Source organism: Mercenaria mercenaria, chromosome 15 (assembly GCF_021730395.1).
Source record: "Mercenaria mercenaria strain notata chromosome 15, MADL_Memer_1, whole genome shotgun sequence".
Taxonomy (NCBI): Eukaryota; Metazoa; Mollusca; class Bivalvia; order Venerida; family Veneridae; genus Mercenaria; species Mercenaria mercenaria.
The window spans coordinates 72217581-72233028 of record NC_069375.1 but is presented as its reverse complement, the minus strand read 5'-3'; the positions used below and the strand labels follow the sequence as shown (position 1 = coordinate 72233028).

General features: G+C 33.8%; 1 protein-coding gene across 1 annotated transcript; it reads left to right on the top strand.

Moving 5' to 3' along the window:
- Positions 1–12731: 12731 nt before the first annotated feature.
- On the top strand, positions 12732–15250 carry LOC123563019 (uncharacterized). The gene is made up of 2 exons (XM_045355582.2): positions 12732–13016; positions 13288–15250. The coding sequence occupies exons 1-2, from the start codon at positions 12966–12968 to the stop codon at positions 13951–13953; spliced, it is 717 nt and encodes a 238-aa protein (XP_045211517.2). The 5' UTR covers positions 12732–12965; the 3' UTR covers positions 13954–15250.
- Positions 15251–15448: the final 198 nt, after the last annotated feature.

The following is a 15448-nucleotide window of genomic DNA, read 5'->3' as shown; positions in this document are numbered from 1 at the left end:
GTTCAAACTTTGTATATGAACAAAGTGTCATGTAAGAATTAGAATTATGAAAAAAATCGAAGATCATCATGATTGTTCAGGAGTTATAAGCCTTGAATATGCAAATTTAAAGAAAATTCCAGTTTTAAGGGCAGATAATCCCTTAACAAGCAGGGTGACCTATGATTGTTTTGGCATGTTTGTTTTTTTTTTTATTTGTTTGTTCCTAACATGATACTGTGTTCATATACAAAATTTAAACAAATTCTCAAATCTATCGTTGGGAAAAGTGTTGCCCCATTTCTCATACAAGAAACTGCAGCGCAAGTGTCTTTAAGATAATAATGTACGTTTACAACAAACAGTAGTCTAAAATGTAGAATCTTATCGTAACAACGCATCTTTCTAGTGAAAGGAAATTCGGCCGACAAGAGAGACAGGGTCGTGTGCTTGATTTTTGTAAGATTGATTAAAGATGGTCCTCCGGTCAATTTCAATTTTCACATGTCTCCTATGGGAAAATCGCATTGCACATTTTATGAAGTTTTTGCATATCTAAAAAGTTCCGCAAAGTAGATTCCGAAAAAAATGATGCCTCTTTCGAACCATTATATAGCCAAATAAAATCTGAAGTTCAGTGTGCTAAATTGTTTACAGTTCCACAAATATCGAGTTTTGGCATTGCTGGTAATTCTATGGTATTATTTTGAATTATTGAAAATTATTAAATCCATCTGTTGTCAATATTAACCTTAATATAGACAGAAACGCTGACTGTTTAACACCCATTGCATGTTATACAATAGATTCCTAGAAACATTTTTTGCGAGCCGTATAACGGCTACCAGACATTATCCAGGTTTTCCACTCAAGCGGCGTTGGATAACCGAACGTTATATTCGACTATTAATTGTTCTCATTTATTTTGTAAACTTAATTTATGGTTTTTTAACTGTTTGTTCTACGCATAAATTTCCTTCCCTTTCCAGTACTATTTGTACCTTTAATTTCAATATCTGTTTATTTTACGTAACTATTTTCTTACTGTTTCACTAGTGTGTGTTTCATGTACATATCTACTTATCTTCGTAAGACTGTTGTATTTGTGTATATATCTTTTTCTTTTACATGACTGCTTAAATAAGCATGTAGTCTGTCACTATTTAAATATTTTAATCTAGGAGACGTATTGATCTAGTGATATCCTAAAGTTTTCCCTCGCAACTCCCCCGACAACACCAGTCGGATTTACACCAAAACTTCATAAAAGTACAATGTACTTGCAAAGTCTTGTGATACAAATTTTCGACATATTACAGGTTCGTTGATTTTTCATAGGAATTATGTCGAACTTTAGAAAACGGTACCAGCAAAATGATAACAGACTTAACGACTTTTAATTAAAGTGGAATTATGCGCATTTTTCAAGTTTGTATAAAAAAGTTGGAGGAAATTAAAACTTTTAACCCAATATACCAAAATCTTCCTGTTACCAGTACGAAATAATAAGTTTCCAAATATGAGTTTTCTTATTTTGACTGGGGCAGTCTTTTTAAGAAAAGTCAAATTGCACGCAAAAGTTGCTTCCCTTCCACTTCTGAAATCTATATTTATAGGTATAGGAGATCATTGCATAGAAGATTGCAGAAAAGAACATTTTTTTTCTTTTTTCTAAAGCATCAACTTCAAATACTTATATTGCATTATCGTTAAAGGTGGATAATCAGATTTTGTTTGTTTGTTTGTTTGTTTTGGGTTTAACGCCGTTTTTCAACAGTATTTCAGTCATGTTACGGCGGGCAGTTAACCTAACCAGTGTTCCTGGGTTCTGTACCAGTACAAACCTGTTCTCCGCAAGTAACTGACAACTTCCCCACATGAAGTATCAGAGGTGGAGGACTAATGATTTCAGACACAGTGTCGTTTATCAAATAGTCACGGAGAACATACGCCCCGCCCGAGGATCGAACTCGCGACCCCGCGATCCGTAGACCAACGCTCTTACCTACTGAGCTAAGCGGGCGGGCTAATCAGATTTTGGCCATGTAACGGATTTGTTCGAAACTTTAGCATCTGATCATTTACACTCATTTATGTTCACTTAACACTTAATACAAATTAGATTTTCACTGGAGGTATTTTTAAAATTTCATATTCCTATCCTGGTTGCCCAACCAAGATAGAGTTATTTTATCATAAGTATAAATTTGATAAACATACCTTGCCTAAGGAAATGTATAAATATTAGACATATTGTAATATATTTGTAAAATATTTGCATTAAAAATTATGTATTTAGATGGAATTCATTAGAAACGCAAGTTTGAAAAATTATTATTACCTCCCTTTGCCTATCTTGGTTGCGCAACCAAGATAGATTGGAAATAAATGAATTCAGAAGCTACACACAGCTTTAAAACTTGCATTTTGGTTCAGATTGTTCAATAGTTGATATGTCTATCAAATGCAAATGTAAAACTAGACATTGTATCGAAATAAAAAGAAATACCCAACTTTTTATATACTTTCATATTAAAGGGGAGTAATTACAAAATTTTATAAAAATAATAAAATATACATTTCAAATAGGAATCTAACTCTATGTAATCGGTCTTTTTGTTCCTTAAATAATTCTCTACCAGAATATACAAAAAGTAAAAAATGTCATTAAATGTTGATTAAATGTGATTGGCCATCTTTAATTTGACACATTTAGTTTATACATAATTTATTTTAGGTCGATTGTGAAGGAAGTTCTACAACTTATATTAATCACTCTCGACACCTCATTCCTGATGGAATCCATCGCCACGAGGGTATGAGAGAAGAGGCCAGTTTCTGCCCTTTTAATGCTGAGCGCCAAGCAAGGGAGCCACTGGTACCATTTTTCACGTCTTTGGTATGACGCGGCCGGGAATCGAACCCACGACCTCCCGCACTCGAAGCGGACGCTCTACCACTAGGCTATTTAACACATTTAAATGCACAGCAACTGAAAATTGCTTTTATAAAACATTCACCAAAAACACATTTTGGGCATTAAGATGCGCATAATGCCAATTTAAACTACACAATTTTCAGGAAATTACTTACAGGCCTTTAAACCTTTCTCATTATTGTCACAATTGCAGCTGTTACAACTTTACAAATATATTAACATACAGAATTGAGTACGAAGCTATAAGTTGTTTTAGAAACTCTCTCCCTAGTTGTCCTTTCATCAGCTACTTTCTTGTATACGATATTGATTTCCTTTCATGTACAAATAATTAAAACATGTACAATTTCAGGCTTTGGTGGTTCTAGTATAGACCTGCAGGATGAACTGTCCGTAAACAAACGTGCTGGTGAATATCGATTTCTCGAATATTCTTAAAATACATTAAATAGTTAACGAATGGATGTGAGATTCGTTTGGGATAAGAACTCAATAAAATTGTTGGATTTTTTTTTTTCTAGAATTAGCTTCCATTCTCAAAATACACCTATTTCACAACGATCTGCTAAGTTTCTTTTGCAACTGCAACATATTGGAAAAAATGTAAAGAATTGAGCATTTAATACAGGTCACCCCATTAAAACAAACGCAAAATTTAGCCATGGGCGAGCAATACCTCGCATTATATTACACTGTTACATTATTCATGATTTTTTACACAAGATCCATTTAATCGTTAAGATGTTTGTTAGTTTCAAAACGTAGCATGCTAATTTCAATAACATTGAGATATTCGCAGTGCTCATATACGAGAGAAGCATTTGCTAGGTCCTAAAATCGACAAAAATAGGGCCATCCGGTCGAAAATTGGAAGAAATTTTTAAAAGTTTTAAGCAATTTGTCATTTAAAATAGATTAATACGAAATGTATTTCTTTTTCAGATTTAAGTAGTCCCAGTTTTCAGCAGGGTGAGGAAGATTTTACGAACAGACTTGCTGGTAAGTTCATACAGATTTGTTAATTAACACATATATATGTTTAACACGCTACATAAATCCAGACGAAGAGTCGTGTTATATTCCGATATAATCTTAAAGCTGAGAGAAGTGCTATCACTATTTAAATCCCGTTCAGAACTATATAACTTTAAAGGCAAGCCTGTCTATAAATACCAAACTTGAGAGATCAAAACATGGTCTTTGTTGGCAGTTGGTCTTTATTCACAGGCTTAAATACAGTGTAAATGTTGAAACGGAAAAAGAAAACCAGCGGCTTTACAGCCATGTGGTGTCTGTTTAGAGGTGGTAAATAGCACAGGTTTTACTGTATTTTAGTATGTCCATTCTCACATACCAGAGGTTAACCGTCTCGGAATTTTGAAGAATCTTTGATGAATGAGAATGTGTTTAAGTTAGCAATATTTGCTTAAAGGGACAGGCAATATTGTTCCTATGTTAACTCCATTTGCTAGAAATTCTTAAATCATTAAAAACAAGTGAAAGATTTTTTTATGTCGGCTTGAAAATGAAAAAGTTATGACCATTTAAAATTTTTCATATATATGGCGGCCATTTTGTTTCAATGGCAACAAAAATATTGACACATTAATCAGATTTCTAGATATGTAATTGAATTTTATTTACTTATTCCTGTAAAATGATTTTGCTACTTTTTACCATAATGAAAGAAATTATCATGTTTTACATGTTTCAATCAAGAAGCATATGAAAATCTATTTAAAAGGTTATTTGCTAAAATAGAATTCACAGAGTGTAAATGACGTCATTAACGCACTAATATGGCTGCCTCCATGATCAGACATTTTCTTGAATTTCAAACTGCGATATCATTTTTGCAGGTCCGATTTTAAAAATTCTTTCAGTATAATGAAAGGCTTGTCGGGCATTCATTGCCCATGAAAGAAAAAGAGCATTAAAGATTTTCTTGTATCAAATTCAATGCTGTAACTGTTATATACAGAGTATCTATTGTTATCTATTTTAAAAGGATGAGAGATAAGAAATAAGAAGAGAGCAGAAGAAAGGACACCAATGCGACGTGAAGTAACACCAGACCAGTTTTATTAGTAGACTTTATTAAAGATTTGAACAGTTGACATCTGAAGTGATTTTATTTTGTCTCCAAGATATGAACAAATGACTCTTGCACTTACATATTATATAATAAAACAATAGCTCTCTGTCCATTTAGAATAAACAGAACATTGCTACTGATATTTCTGTATTAAACGGTCTGCCTAAGTTATAAGCAAGTCTTACTCCCTTTAAGTTTTAACAGAAGTAAGTCTTACTCCGCTTTTGTTGTATCATAAGCAAGGCTAACTCCACATCTGTTGTATCTTAGGAAGACTTACTCCGCCTGCCATTCGTAACAGTTGCATGTGTAAACACTGGTTTGGTTTACTTTTATATACAGTTTCCTGTAATCTGGAATTCCTTTTCGAAGTGGAGGGGAATTTCAAAGTTTTCCAAAAATTAGACAGAACACAGCAACCAACATCAAGATGGCTTCAAACAGTTTCATTTGAATAGCGGCTTTGGAAACAGCATGCAAAAATATTTATATCTGGTTTTTGGAATAATTCGGTGATTAAAATTACCAACCAATATCTTTGGAACATTCTGCATTGAGTGTCGCCCAAAAAACATGTAAATGTGTGAAATTATTCTTACAAAGTTTCCGCGATATGCATATATGGTAACTGGCAATAATGATTTTTGACGAATAGGAATGACTTGAATAAACTTGATGTGGGGTCGCCTGTGAAATTATTTCGGCATCGGTTAAGTAGTTTCTAACGAGGTTTTATAATTTCAGACAATATACAAATAGGTAAAACGTACCAAGCCCTCTAGCGATTACGTTTATGCCAAAACGTAATAGTTGGAACACTCAAACTCTTGGAAAATGGTTGACCAAGTACGATCTGTGTGAAATCTACTTTGCCTAAGGTTCAGAATATGTTGTCTGGAGATTTTTTTGCTGAAAGATTCCGCTAATTAATGAAAATATAGATGCCTTCATATTTAGGTGTCTTATGGAACAATTTTCTGAATGAACATGTTAGAATATGTATAGAGCTAATTCCTTTATAGCTCGACTATTCAAAGAATGGTAGAGCTATTGGATTCGCCTGTGCGTCGGCGTCCGCGTCTGCGTTCACGTCCGCGTCCCGATTTGGTTAGGCTTTTGTATGTAAGGTAGTATCTCAGTAACCACTTGTGGGAATAGATTGAAACTTCATATACTTATTCACTGTGATAAACTGACTTACACTGCATAGGTTCCATAACTCTGAGAATGCTTTTTTTAAACATTATGCCCCTTTTTCGACTTAGTTCGACTTAGCAGTTTTTGGTTAAGTTTTTGTATGTAAGCTGGTATCTTAGTATCCACTAACTGGAATGGACTGAAACTTCACACACTTGTTCACTGTCAAAATTTACTTTGCATTTTTTCTAAATTATGCCCCTTTTTCGACTCAGCAGTTTTTGGTTAAGTTTTTGTATTTAAGCTGGTGTCTCAGTACCCACCAATGGGAATGGATTGAAACATCACACACTTGTTCATTGTCATGATCTGACATGCAGTGCACAGGTTACATCACTCTACTTTGCATGTTTACAAAGTTATGCCCCTTTTTCGACTTAGCAGTTTTTGTATGTAAGCTGGTATCTCATTACCCACTAATGGGAATGGATTGAAACATCACACATTTGTTCACTGTCATGATCTGACATTTTATGCTCAGATTACATAACTCTGCTTTGTATTATACAAATTATGTCCCTTTTTGACTTAGCAGTTTTTGGTTCAGTTTTTGTATGTAAGCTGGTATCTCAGTACCCACTGATGGGAATGGACAGAAACTTAACACAATTGTCCATTGTCATGAACTGATATACATTTTACAGTTTCCATAACCCTGTTTTGCAATTTTACAATTTTTCCCCCTTTTTCAACTTTTATTTTAATTCAACTGACAAGGCTGTTGAATACAATGAATAGTCGAGCGTTCCTGTCCTCCGACAGCTCTTGTTAAATATTTACACTGTATATCTAGATTTTCAATGTTGTGTAGTCTCTATTGGGACTGAAACAGGTTGTTTTATTCTAATAAATTCAACACCAAAAGGTAAACGCAAAAAATGCTCTATTTGCCTTGGCTCCCACTCTGGTTCTAAGCGCCTCCTCTGTGTCGCTGTCTCCTCCTCTCGGCCAAAAAATACACATAGACGGTAGTAATCCGCAAACAAATCATGGTAGCTTATATTGTACATTCACTGTTGTATTATATTATTCCTGAAGAAGGATTATCCCTGAAGGAATATTACTTATGAAACACGTGTCTTTGATTTTAACGACAGGTCACATTGCAACCAATATTAAATAAATCATAACTAATTGTTGTTTTGTATTGTTATCTCTCGCATTGCTATGCATGTTTTAGTTTATTTTTGATCTGAGTGTATTTGCTTAGAACCATATTTTGGGTCCCATGCGATTAGAAAAATGATAAATGGCGACACATACTAATTTGTTGAGTAATATCTGAAGTTTATTTTTAGTCATGTCACCAGTCTGAATTCCACGATGACGTCATCAAAATGGCCGCCATTTCTTAAAAACAGATCTATCATCATCTTCAATGATTGACCAGAGTTTTTTTTTATTTTGATGCTTAATGCGAGTTCTTTTGTTGTTTACATCGTACACGCATATAACTGCCTCATATTTTGTTATTCTGAATGAAAATAACGTCATTTATACAATGTTAAATGTATATTATGTCCAAAATTTCATATCTTAATATAATTATGAAAACAAAAATACCACATACTATCTATGTGTAAGTACAGTAACTACAATAAATATGTTTGTGAGTAAAGTTAAAATACTACATACTAACAGATGTGTAACAAAATCAATAAGAAATCCTTAGAAGCATAGAAGCAACCATGCAAGGTAATAGCAGACTCGGTTTGATTGGGTCTGTTCATGAGAGGTTATGGGAAGCGCAACCCCCGTTACTCTCCCCAGCACCGGCCTAAGCGAAACTCTGTTACATAGGTATTGAATGAACTCGATGATCCAAAAAGACCACAAAGTATAATAACCTTTAACCCGAGTACCAGGAGACTTTTTACAGCACACACAATATGAATATGTTACGCCACCAAAAATCTGGAAGTTTTTTTTTTGGAACAAATGGTTGTTACTACACAGGCATGTGACAGTCAGTATATATTTAGCCAAGTTGAAAGATGCTTGATGAGTATTTTCTAGATTTTAATGATAAATAAATAAATTAATGAAATATTTGCGTGAGCATAGTACATATTTAAAGAAACACGGAATAAAACAAATGCGTCGATGAAGTCATTTCTGTGCTGTTTCGTAATAAAATGTAAATCGAATATAGAATCCCGTTTAATAAAAAATAAACTTACATAACTGACATTTGTACGTGCGCATGTCCAACGTGACGCTTTACGACGACGTTTACGACAAACTAAATGTGTCTGTATATCTGTGCATTATCATTACTTGAACTATTTTTAACAGCCATTATTTGCTGAAACATTTTATGAGTCTTTCGCTCTGAATAATGATCCATATTTTGCTTCTTTTTGTAGTAATGTGGAAATGTTATGCGGAATGTAAGAAAATGTATGGTGGTAACTGATGTTATTGGAAATATAGCTGGGTAAAAGGTTACTTATTACGGCTATTTTGAAATAAAAAGTGGGCAGCTGGATTTGAAACACCTATTGTTCAAATATCAGTAGAAAATTGTGGTTTCTTGAATTTAATTGATGTTACCATGGAAACGAAGTCCATGACCTATAAATATTTCTAAATTTAAAATTCCAAAGCGTTGACACTGGGCTATTTAAGGAACACAGCTTCGGCTTTTTATTTGCATTTCAACAATATCCATGAGAAAAAAAGCAGCATACAAAACGATTTTTTCCATAAAAATGTCAGACGAGAGGTACTGCTGTTCGTATTTTAAGCGTTAAATTTATTTAGATAAATGCAAATACCACGAAATGTTACTTAATTTAAAACTAAGATGCTTTAAAGCCACATTAACAAACAAGAGAGATAATTTCATTTAATATTTTTAGATTACGATAAAAAGCAAGATATAAGCTATTGCAAACATCTCTGTTGCCATGGTTACTTTAAATGTTAAGAAAAATAGGATACCATTTAAAGTGCTTGGTATTTTGCTAATGATATTACCCAGATAATCCATGTTGGTCATTAGCAGAATAACACTGAAGCCGTCGAAATTAACCCGTTTAATACACAGTTTTTTAAAAATGAGAGAAAATGCGTTACCTTGGAAACGCAAGCCCCGCGATATATACATTTTATGCTTATATTAGAAAGCTTACGCACGCGCATACTAGAAAAACCATCATTTATGCAGACTTCTACGGATGACAATGAAATCAAATTACACTGAAAAATATCAAATGTCCGTATTTTCCTTCTTCTTTCAATAGAAAATACGTTCTTCAAACCCAGATAAAAACTGTATTTGAAGAGACAGAGATAAACAAAATTGAGATTGTAGCAGTTAAACATTAAATTACAGGAAATACTAAAAGTTGCCGCGTTTCAACTAATTTGAATTTACCCTTTGTAACAACGTAACCTACTTCCTTAATAGCAACACAAACTTAATACCAAAAGCACCATTACTGGCTCGGGCTTGAACTCACGACCCTTCAAAAATTGTATATTAATATACTTTAAAATAATTCTACATGTGGGCTATTTCACGAATCTTTCTGAGTGAGTGAACGCTTTTCTTTCGAGTGAAGTCTTGTTTTTCTACTTAATTCAAATGGACAAAAATGGACACCACTATAGAATGAAACAAAATAGTAAGTATAACTACACTGATATAACTGTATAATTACTTTCTACATTCGTTACTGTTGTTGTGACGTTCATATATCGGCGCTATGCACCCATTTATTTTGATGTCTCACGAAACCATGAAATATCGATGTTCCGTAAAATAGACATAACATCCAGTGAAAACTGACATGATGTCTATCGGTTAAGAAATGATCTAATCTCCGACCTCTGAAAAACATTGATAGACTTCTTTGCATCTTGGTAATGAGATTGTGATAGAGCCCCGGCAAGTAAGGACATAATGGGTCGCGCTAAAATCAGGTAAAGACCAATTGTTTTTGGTGCAAAAACGGTCGAGTTAAGGGGACGCATACTGCTACATTCACAGTTCATACAGAAATGCGGAAGGGGTGCATATTCAAGAAATCGATGGTGGGAAAATAAAAAAACATATTCCTGAACTGATATAATACTGATGGACACCTGTAATATTCAGTACTTTGTGGATAAGGATGCAGTACTATGAATGTAACAGGAAAACAGAGGTCTTTTTGAAAGTACATTCAACACAAAATATTAAGCTTTTGTATAAGGAAAAAACAGGTTTTTTTACAATAACAGTGTTCCAAATAATGTTGAAGGGATGAAATTTTCTTTCTAACACACCGGGTTTGGTTAAACATGTAAAAATTTAACGTCACGTCATTTCAGCTCGGGATGGACGCCATATTTCTCATTGATAAAAAATGTCCAAAAATGTAAACAAAAAAATCAGAGTGGGATTAGCATAGCAAGGGCATAACATGACATTCTACACAATGAATACCTTAGAACAGATATCTAAGATGCTACACAGGTCAGGCGGGTTAAATGCATAATGTCGATCACTTAAAATTCATCTTGAAAAGGTGGCTAATTTTAGTTTATTTACATGGTTTTTAATTTTCCAACGACTTCTCGGCGATTCACTGCAAATGTATTACTGCGCCGGACGAAAGGTAACTCTAATAAACAACGGGAGACAACTTAGGTGTCAGCACGTGTACCATTTAAAAAAACAAAAACATGTCGCTGATTATAATTTCTTATCAAATAATGAATCCTATTCAGATATTCGTCTTTAATATTAGAAAATTATTAATTTGTGTGGACATTTATAAAAAAATATTACTTACAGTGGACTACTTTGCGCATCAAACTGGTTTCCGCTTTAGTTGTGAGGCACTTCCGTTATACTTTTTGACAACAATAACAAAACACAAAATGAATCAATAAAGTCACTTATAAACCGATTTCTACTTAAATCAGTGTAAGTATAGTTGCTGTTACAACATTATACATGTTCGTTACGTTATGAGATAAAGTTTATCTTGAACTGCATAATCCATTAAATACGTTTAGATGATATTGCATTTACAACTTATTTGACCCCGTTTTTTACGTGAATGACAGCATTCTCGTGCAACTCGTGCAAACAGAGTTATGAAAAGTATGGTGGAGAATTCAAGGACAAATTATAAATGACATTAAAGTGAGGATAACTGTATATTCGTCAAGTTTTGATCATTGACATTCCTGCTGTGTATTAGTAAGTTTTGTGAACAAGATTGTTACTTTTGCACATATACACATTGACTGGACCTCTCAACCAAATTCCATACCTTATTTTAGGGACTTTTAAGACAATACATTTTCAAAAGTTTGTTGAATGTGTTTTGATATTTAAGTGCACTGTAGTTCATGAATACCAAGTTAAAAATTAATAATGGCAACATTTCTAGGCCCTTATTGTAAGCCACTAGACTTCTGTGACGATAAATGTTTAATGTATTAAGGGGAATATACTCTTTAAGTTTTGGAATGTGGCATTCCTTGACCACCGTATCTTTTCTTATGCACTACTTTGTAAACAAACTAAATAATGTGTCTTAGCTTACATATGCGAAATGAAAAGCAAGACAGTGAACTTATTTCACATTCTTTCTTTAAATTAGAATCTGTAGGAGATTGATAAATGTTTGGACAAGGTGAAGCACTATTATTTTCGCACAAAAAAGTATTAATTGTTGACTTTGAATGTACACAATAAGTCTTATGTAATTCAACAATAACTTTCTTGTTTCAGTTTTTCTCATTTTTATTTTAGTGAGCAATCCCTTGTGTACTTATAACAGTTGAAACTGTATCCATTTCATGTACCAAAATCTTGTACTTTTTTGCAGGTAAATTTTATCATACCCCGCCCACTTTTTTCTAATTTCAAAGTATGCGTCCCCTTAAATGTGATTGAAAATACAAAAAAAAACTTCCCCTAGTACTAACTTGAAGTAATGTTGACCCTTTTAGGGAATCAGCCTGTTTGTTTTCTGTGAAGAAAGGCAATCGCAAATATTAGTTGTTCAAAGAAACCGGTGCTTTGTGGATAAAACGTTACAACTTACAATCTTAACACTTCAGTTCGTCTAAATTCGGCAATAATCACAAAATATGCTAAAGCCAATAATATCACTATTGTGAAAACTATTTAGGAAAACATGTTTCTAACTACATAACTTGACACTGACTTACTATTAATATTAGGTGGAGTCTGACCGAATGTAAACATCTCAATTATCAGTTGTTACTGAAATTAATGCATATCGTACACAAATCTAATCAAATTAAAATTACAAGATTCGGAAAATTGAACATGTTTAAGACTGTCATCGCGGATCATTTTTTTTTATCTCGAAATGCGTTCAACGGGCTATATCTTAACGAGTAAAATCTATTTTTTTTTTCTCGGAGGAGGCCCAATCGAGACGAGGGGCGATGCCTTCGTAAAGAACATCGATCCGTGCAATGCTAAGATCACTCAAGCTACGCGCCTGGTATGTGTATAAGCAACATAAAACTCGATGCACAGTAAAGCTAATATAGATCTATCATATCCATTATTGTATGAATATTCTACACGCGGAATATCAGACTTTACCTGATGGCTTAACCATTATACTAAATAAGATGAAATGTCACTTAAATCAATGTGTCTTTATATACATAGTACGTATTTTACTAAAAATAGAATAAATATACATTTTACACAAAAGTTGACCTAGTTTACCTGTGATATATTATCATAGCCTAGCTTGTAAACAAAGAATTGTAAACATGGACGAAAATTCAGTTATGAATGGATTGAAACTGGACCAGATACAAGAGGTAAAGTATTTTTAAATAGAAAATATGCTGTCTAATTTTATTTTAATGTATTTACAAAGTGTAGCTGTCTTTTTATATCTATGCACGTGTGGCTCAATTCTTCAATCCCGTTACACCATTCGGACATTTGATTTGGGGATTGGAAAAATCTAGCTCAACTGTTTATTCTATAACGTTCGTGGCCGAGTGTTTAAGGTCGCTGACTTGATATCTTTATCTTTGTGTTTTGATTAAAATAATTTCTAAATCTTATTTTATCTTTTCTGCTTAGGCGTTCGAGAAGGCAAGAGAAGATATTAACATACCAGGTTTCAAGTTGGTTCTAGTTACACCTGAATATTATGACAAGGCAATGGACTTCATACGGGATCATTTTATTACAAAGGAAGCAGTTCATTTGTCGGCAGGCCTTGAATGGACAGATGAAGTTAAAACAATCTGCCTGCAGACATTCAAACTAAACCTGTCACTAATGATAATAGACGAACAGACCGAAGAAGCAGCGGCAATTCTCCGAACATCAGTACAAAGCAAGGACTCCAGTGAAAGTCTAGACAACATACAAACAAAGTCACTTAAGGAAGCTATGCGGTTCAACAATATATGTGACGAATATGCGGATTTCTTTGGACACTTTGGTACTGATGAAGCATTTCATGTCGAAGCACTTGCAGTCGCTGAGAAACACCAAAGGAAAGGACTTGCAACAAATATTTTCAAAGCAACAGTTGATATGATATCGAAGTTGGGGATAGATCCCGTATACATAAAAGTTGAAGGCTCCTCAATTTATTCTAAGAAGGTTTTCGAGGCAGCAGGTTTCGAGACATTGTCCGAGAAATCATTTGATTCGTGGCAATTTCCGATTCAAATTAAGAGGTCAGGTGTAAATACGTCTCAGAAAAACTATGGGTTAAGGATTGCAAATAAAATGTAACAAAATACAACATGGTTTTACCTGCAAGAACGGTGTACTTTCAAAAGTTTTTATCTGGCGAGTTTTAGTCTAGATTTTGTTATTATTCTTTGAAAAATGTGAATGAAAAAACAGTTGTGTAAGCTAAAACACTAAGAACTATTTGAATATCAGGTTCATTTGGGAAATATATGTTCGTACCATTTGACTATCATGTGCATTTATAAGACCGACATGTTGAGATTCCAGGAAAACAAACATGGACTATGCTAGAACTTTGATTACTATATTTGTAGCACTTTCTATGAATGAACAATTTTGCAGAATCTGTTGAAGGATCCGTCTAAAGCATAGAAAGCAGCCAAGCAAAAAATAGCAAACTCGGTTTGACTGAGCCTGTTCGAGAGAAGTAGTGTTGTATTGCGCACCCACGCACAGGTTAAAGCTGGACTAAGTTATACAGTAGGCATAAAGTCGGGCACCGTAACACCACAGTTCTAAGCAGAGAATATAACAAAAAAGTGTTTGTATGAATGCGTAAAATTACATTCCCAGATCCTTAGAATTCTTGACCGCACTTATGCACAAAGCGTATCGAAATACGGGCATAACGAGGAAGGTCAACTACAGTTTTACGGTGTATGATTGTTGCAAAATTATGCAGTTTTCGTTGTCAAAGAAATAAGAAGTTAAAATATGTTTGCAACTTTAGTAATTTCGAAAAAGGTTTCTTTCGTTTTTGTTCATTCAAACTTTTTTGTTCACCGATTCGAATACGTGTATTTCTTTTTTTAATTCATAAACGATGCATGAACGCAAAGATCAATCGTAGTATAGCAGCAACAATATTGCATTTTCATGTTTGAATGACAAGCACGCGTCTTTGATTTTAGATGTTATATTATTGTTTATACGCTTAGCCTTACATTTTAAGAAAGACAATTCAAACAACGCCAACTCATAGAAAGAAAGATTTGTTTCACATGGAAACTGAACATGTATATACATGGAGTTACAAAAAAAAAAAAGACTGCATAAAGGCGCCACACTTCCGGGCAGTACTACACCTTTAAGAACTCGACATTTTCAAAGGACTGGTAACAGTTACAAATTTTCGTTTTGACGCATTTGCAATAATGTCCCAGTGTTGAAATTTCACACAAAACTAGACTGAACATAGATTTCAGCAATTGTTTTGTTTTATTTCTTTACAAATGGCATTCATTTTTAAAGGGGGATAACTTTTTTCAGAATATTTTAAGTATCCGTTATCATGGTTATGGTAGTTTGTTTGTAAAGAGTTGTTCGTTTTTGGAATTTAGTTCTGTAGGGGAAGGTCATACAAAAATGACAATTAAGCACTTGAGGTACAGCTAAACTTGCCTAAGCGGCACCTGTAATAAGCAACCAACTAGGAATTTTAGTGGTAAAGTGCCTGCTTTTAGATCAGGATGCTGTTGGTGCTCTCTGGTTGCGTCATACTAAAGACGTGAAAAACGTAACTAAAAGCTTCATA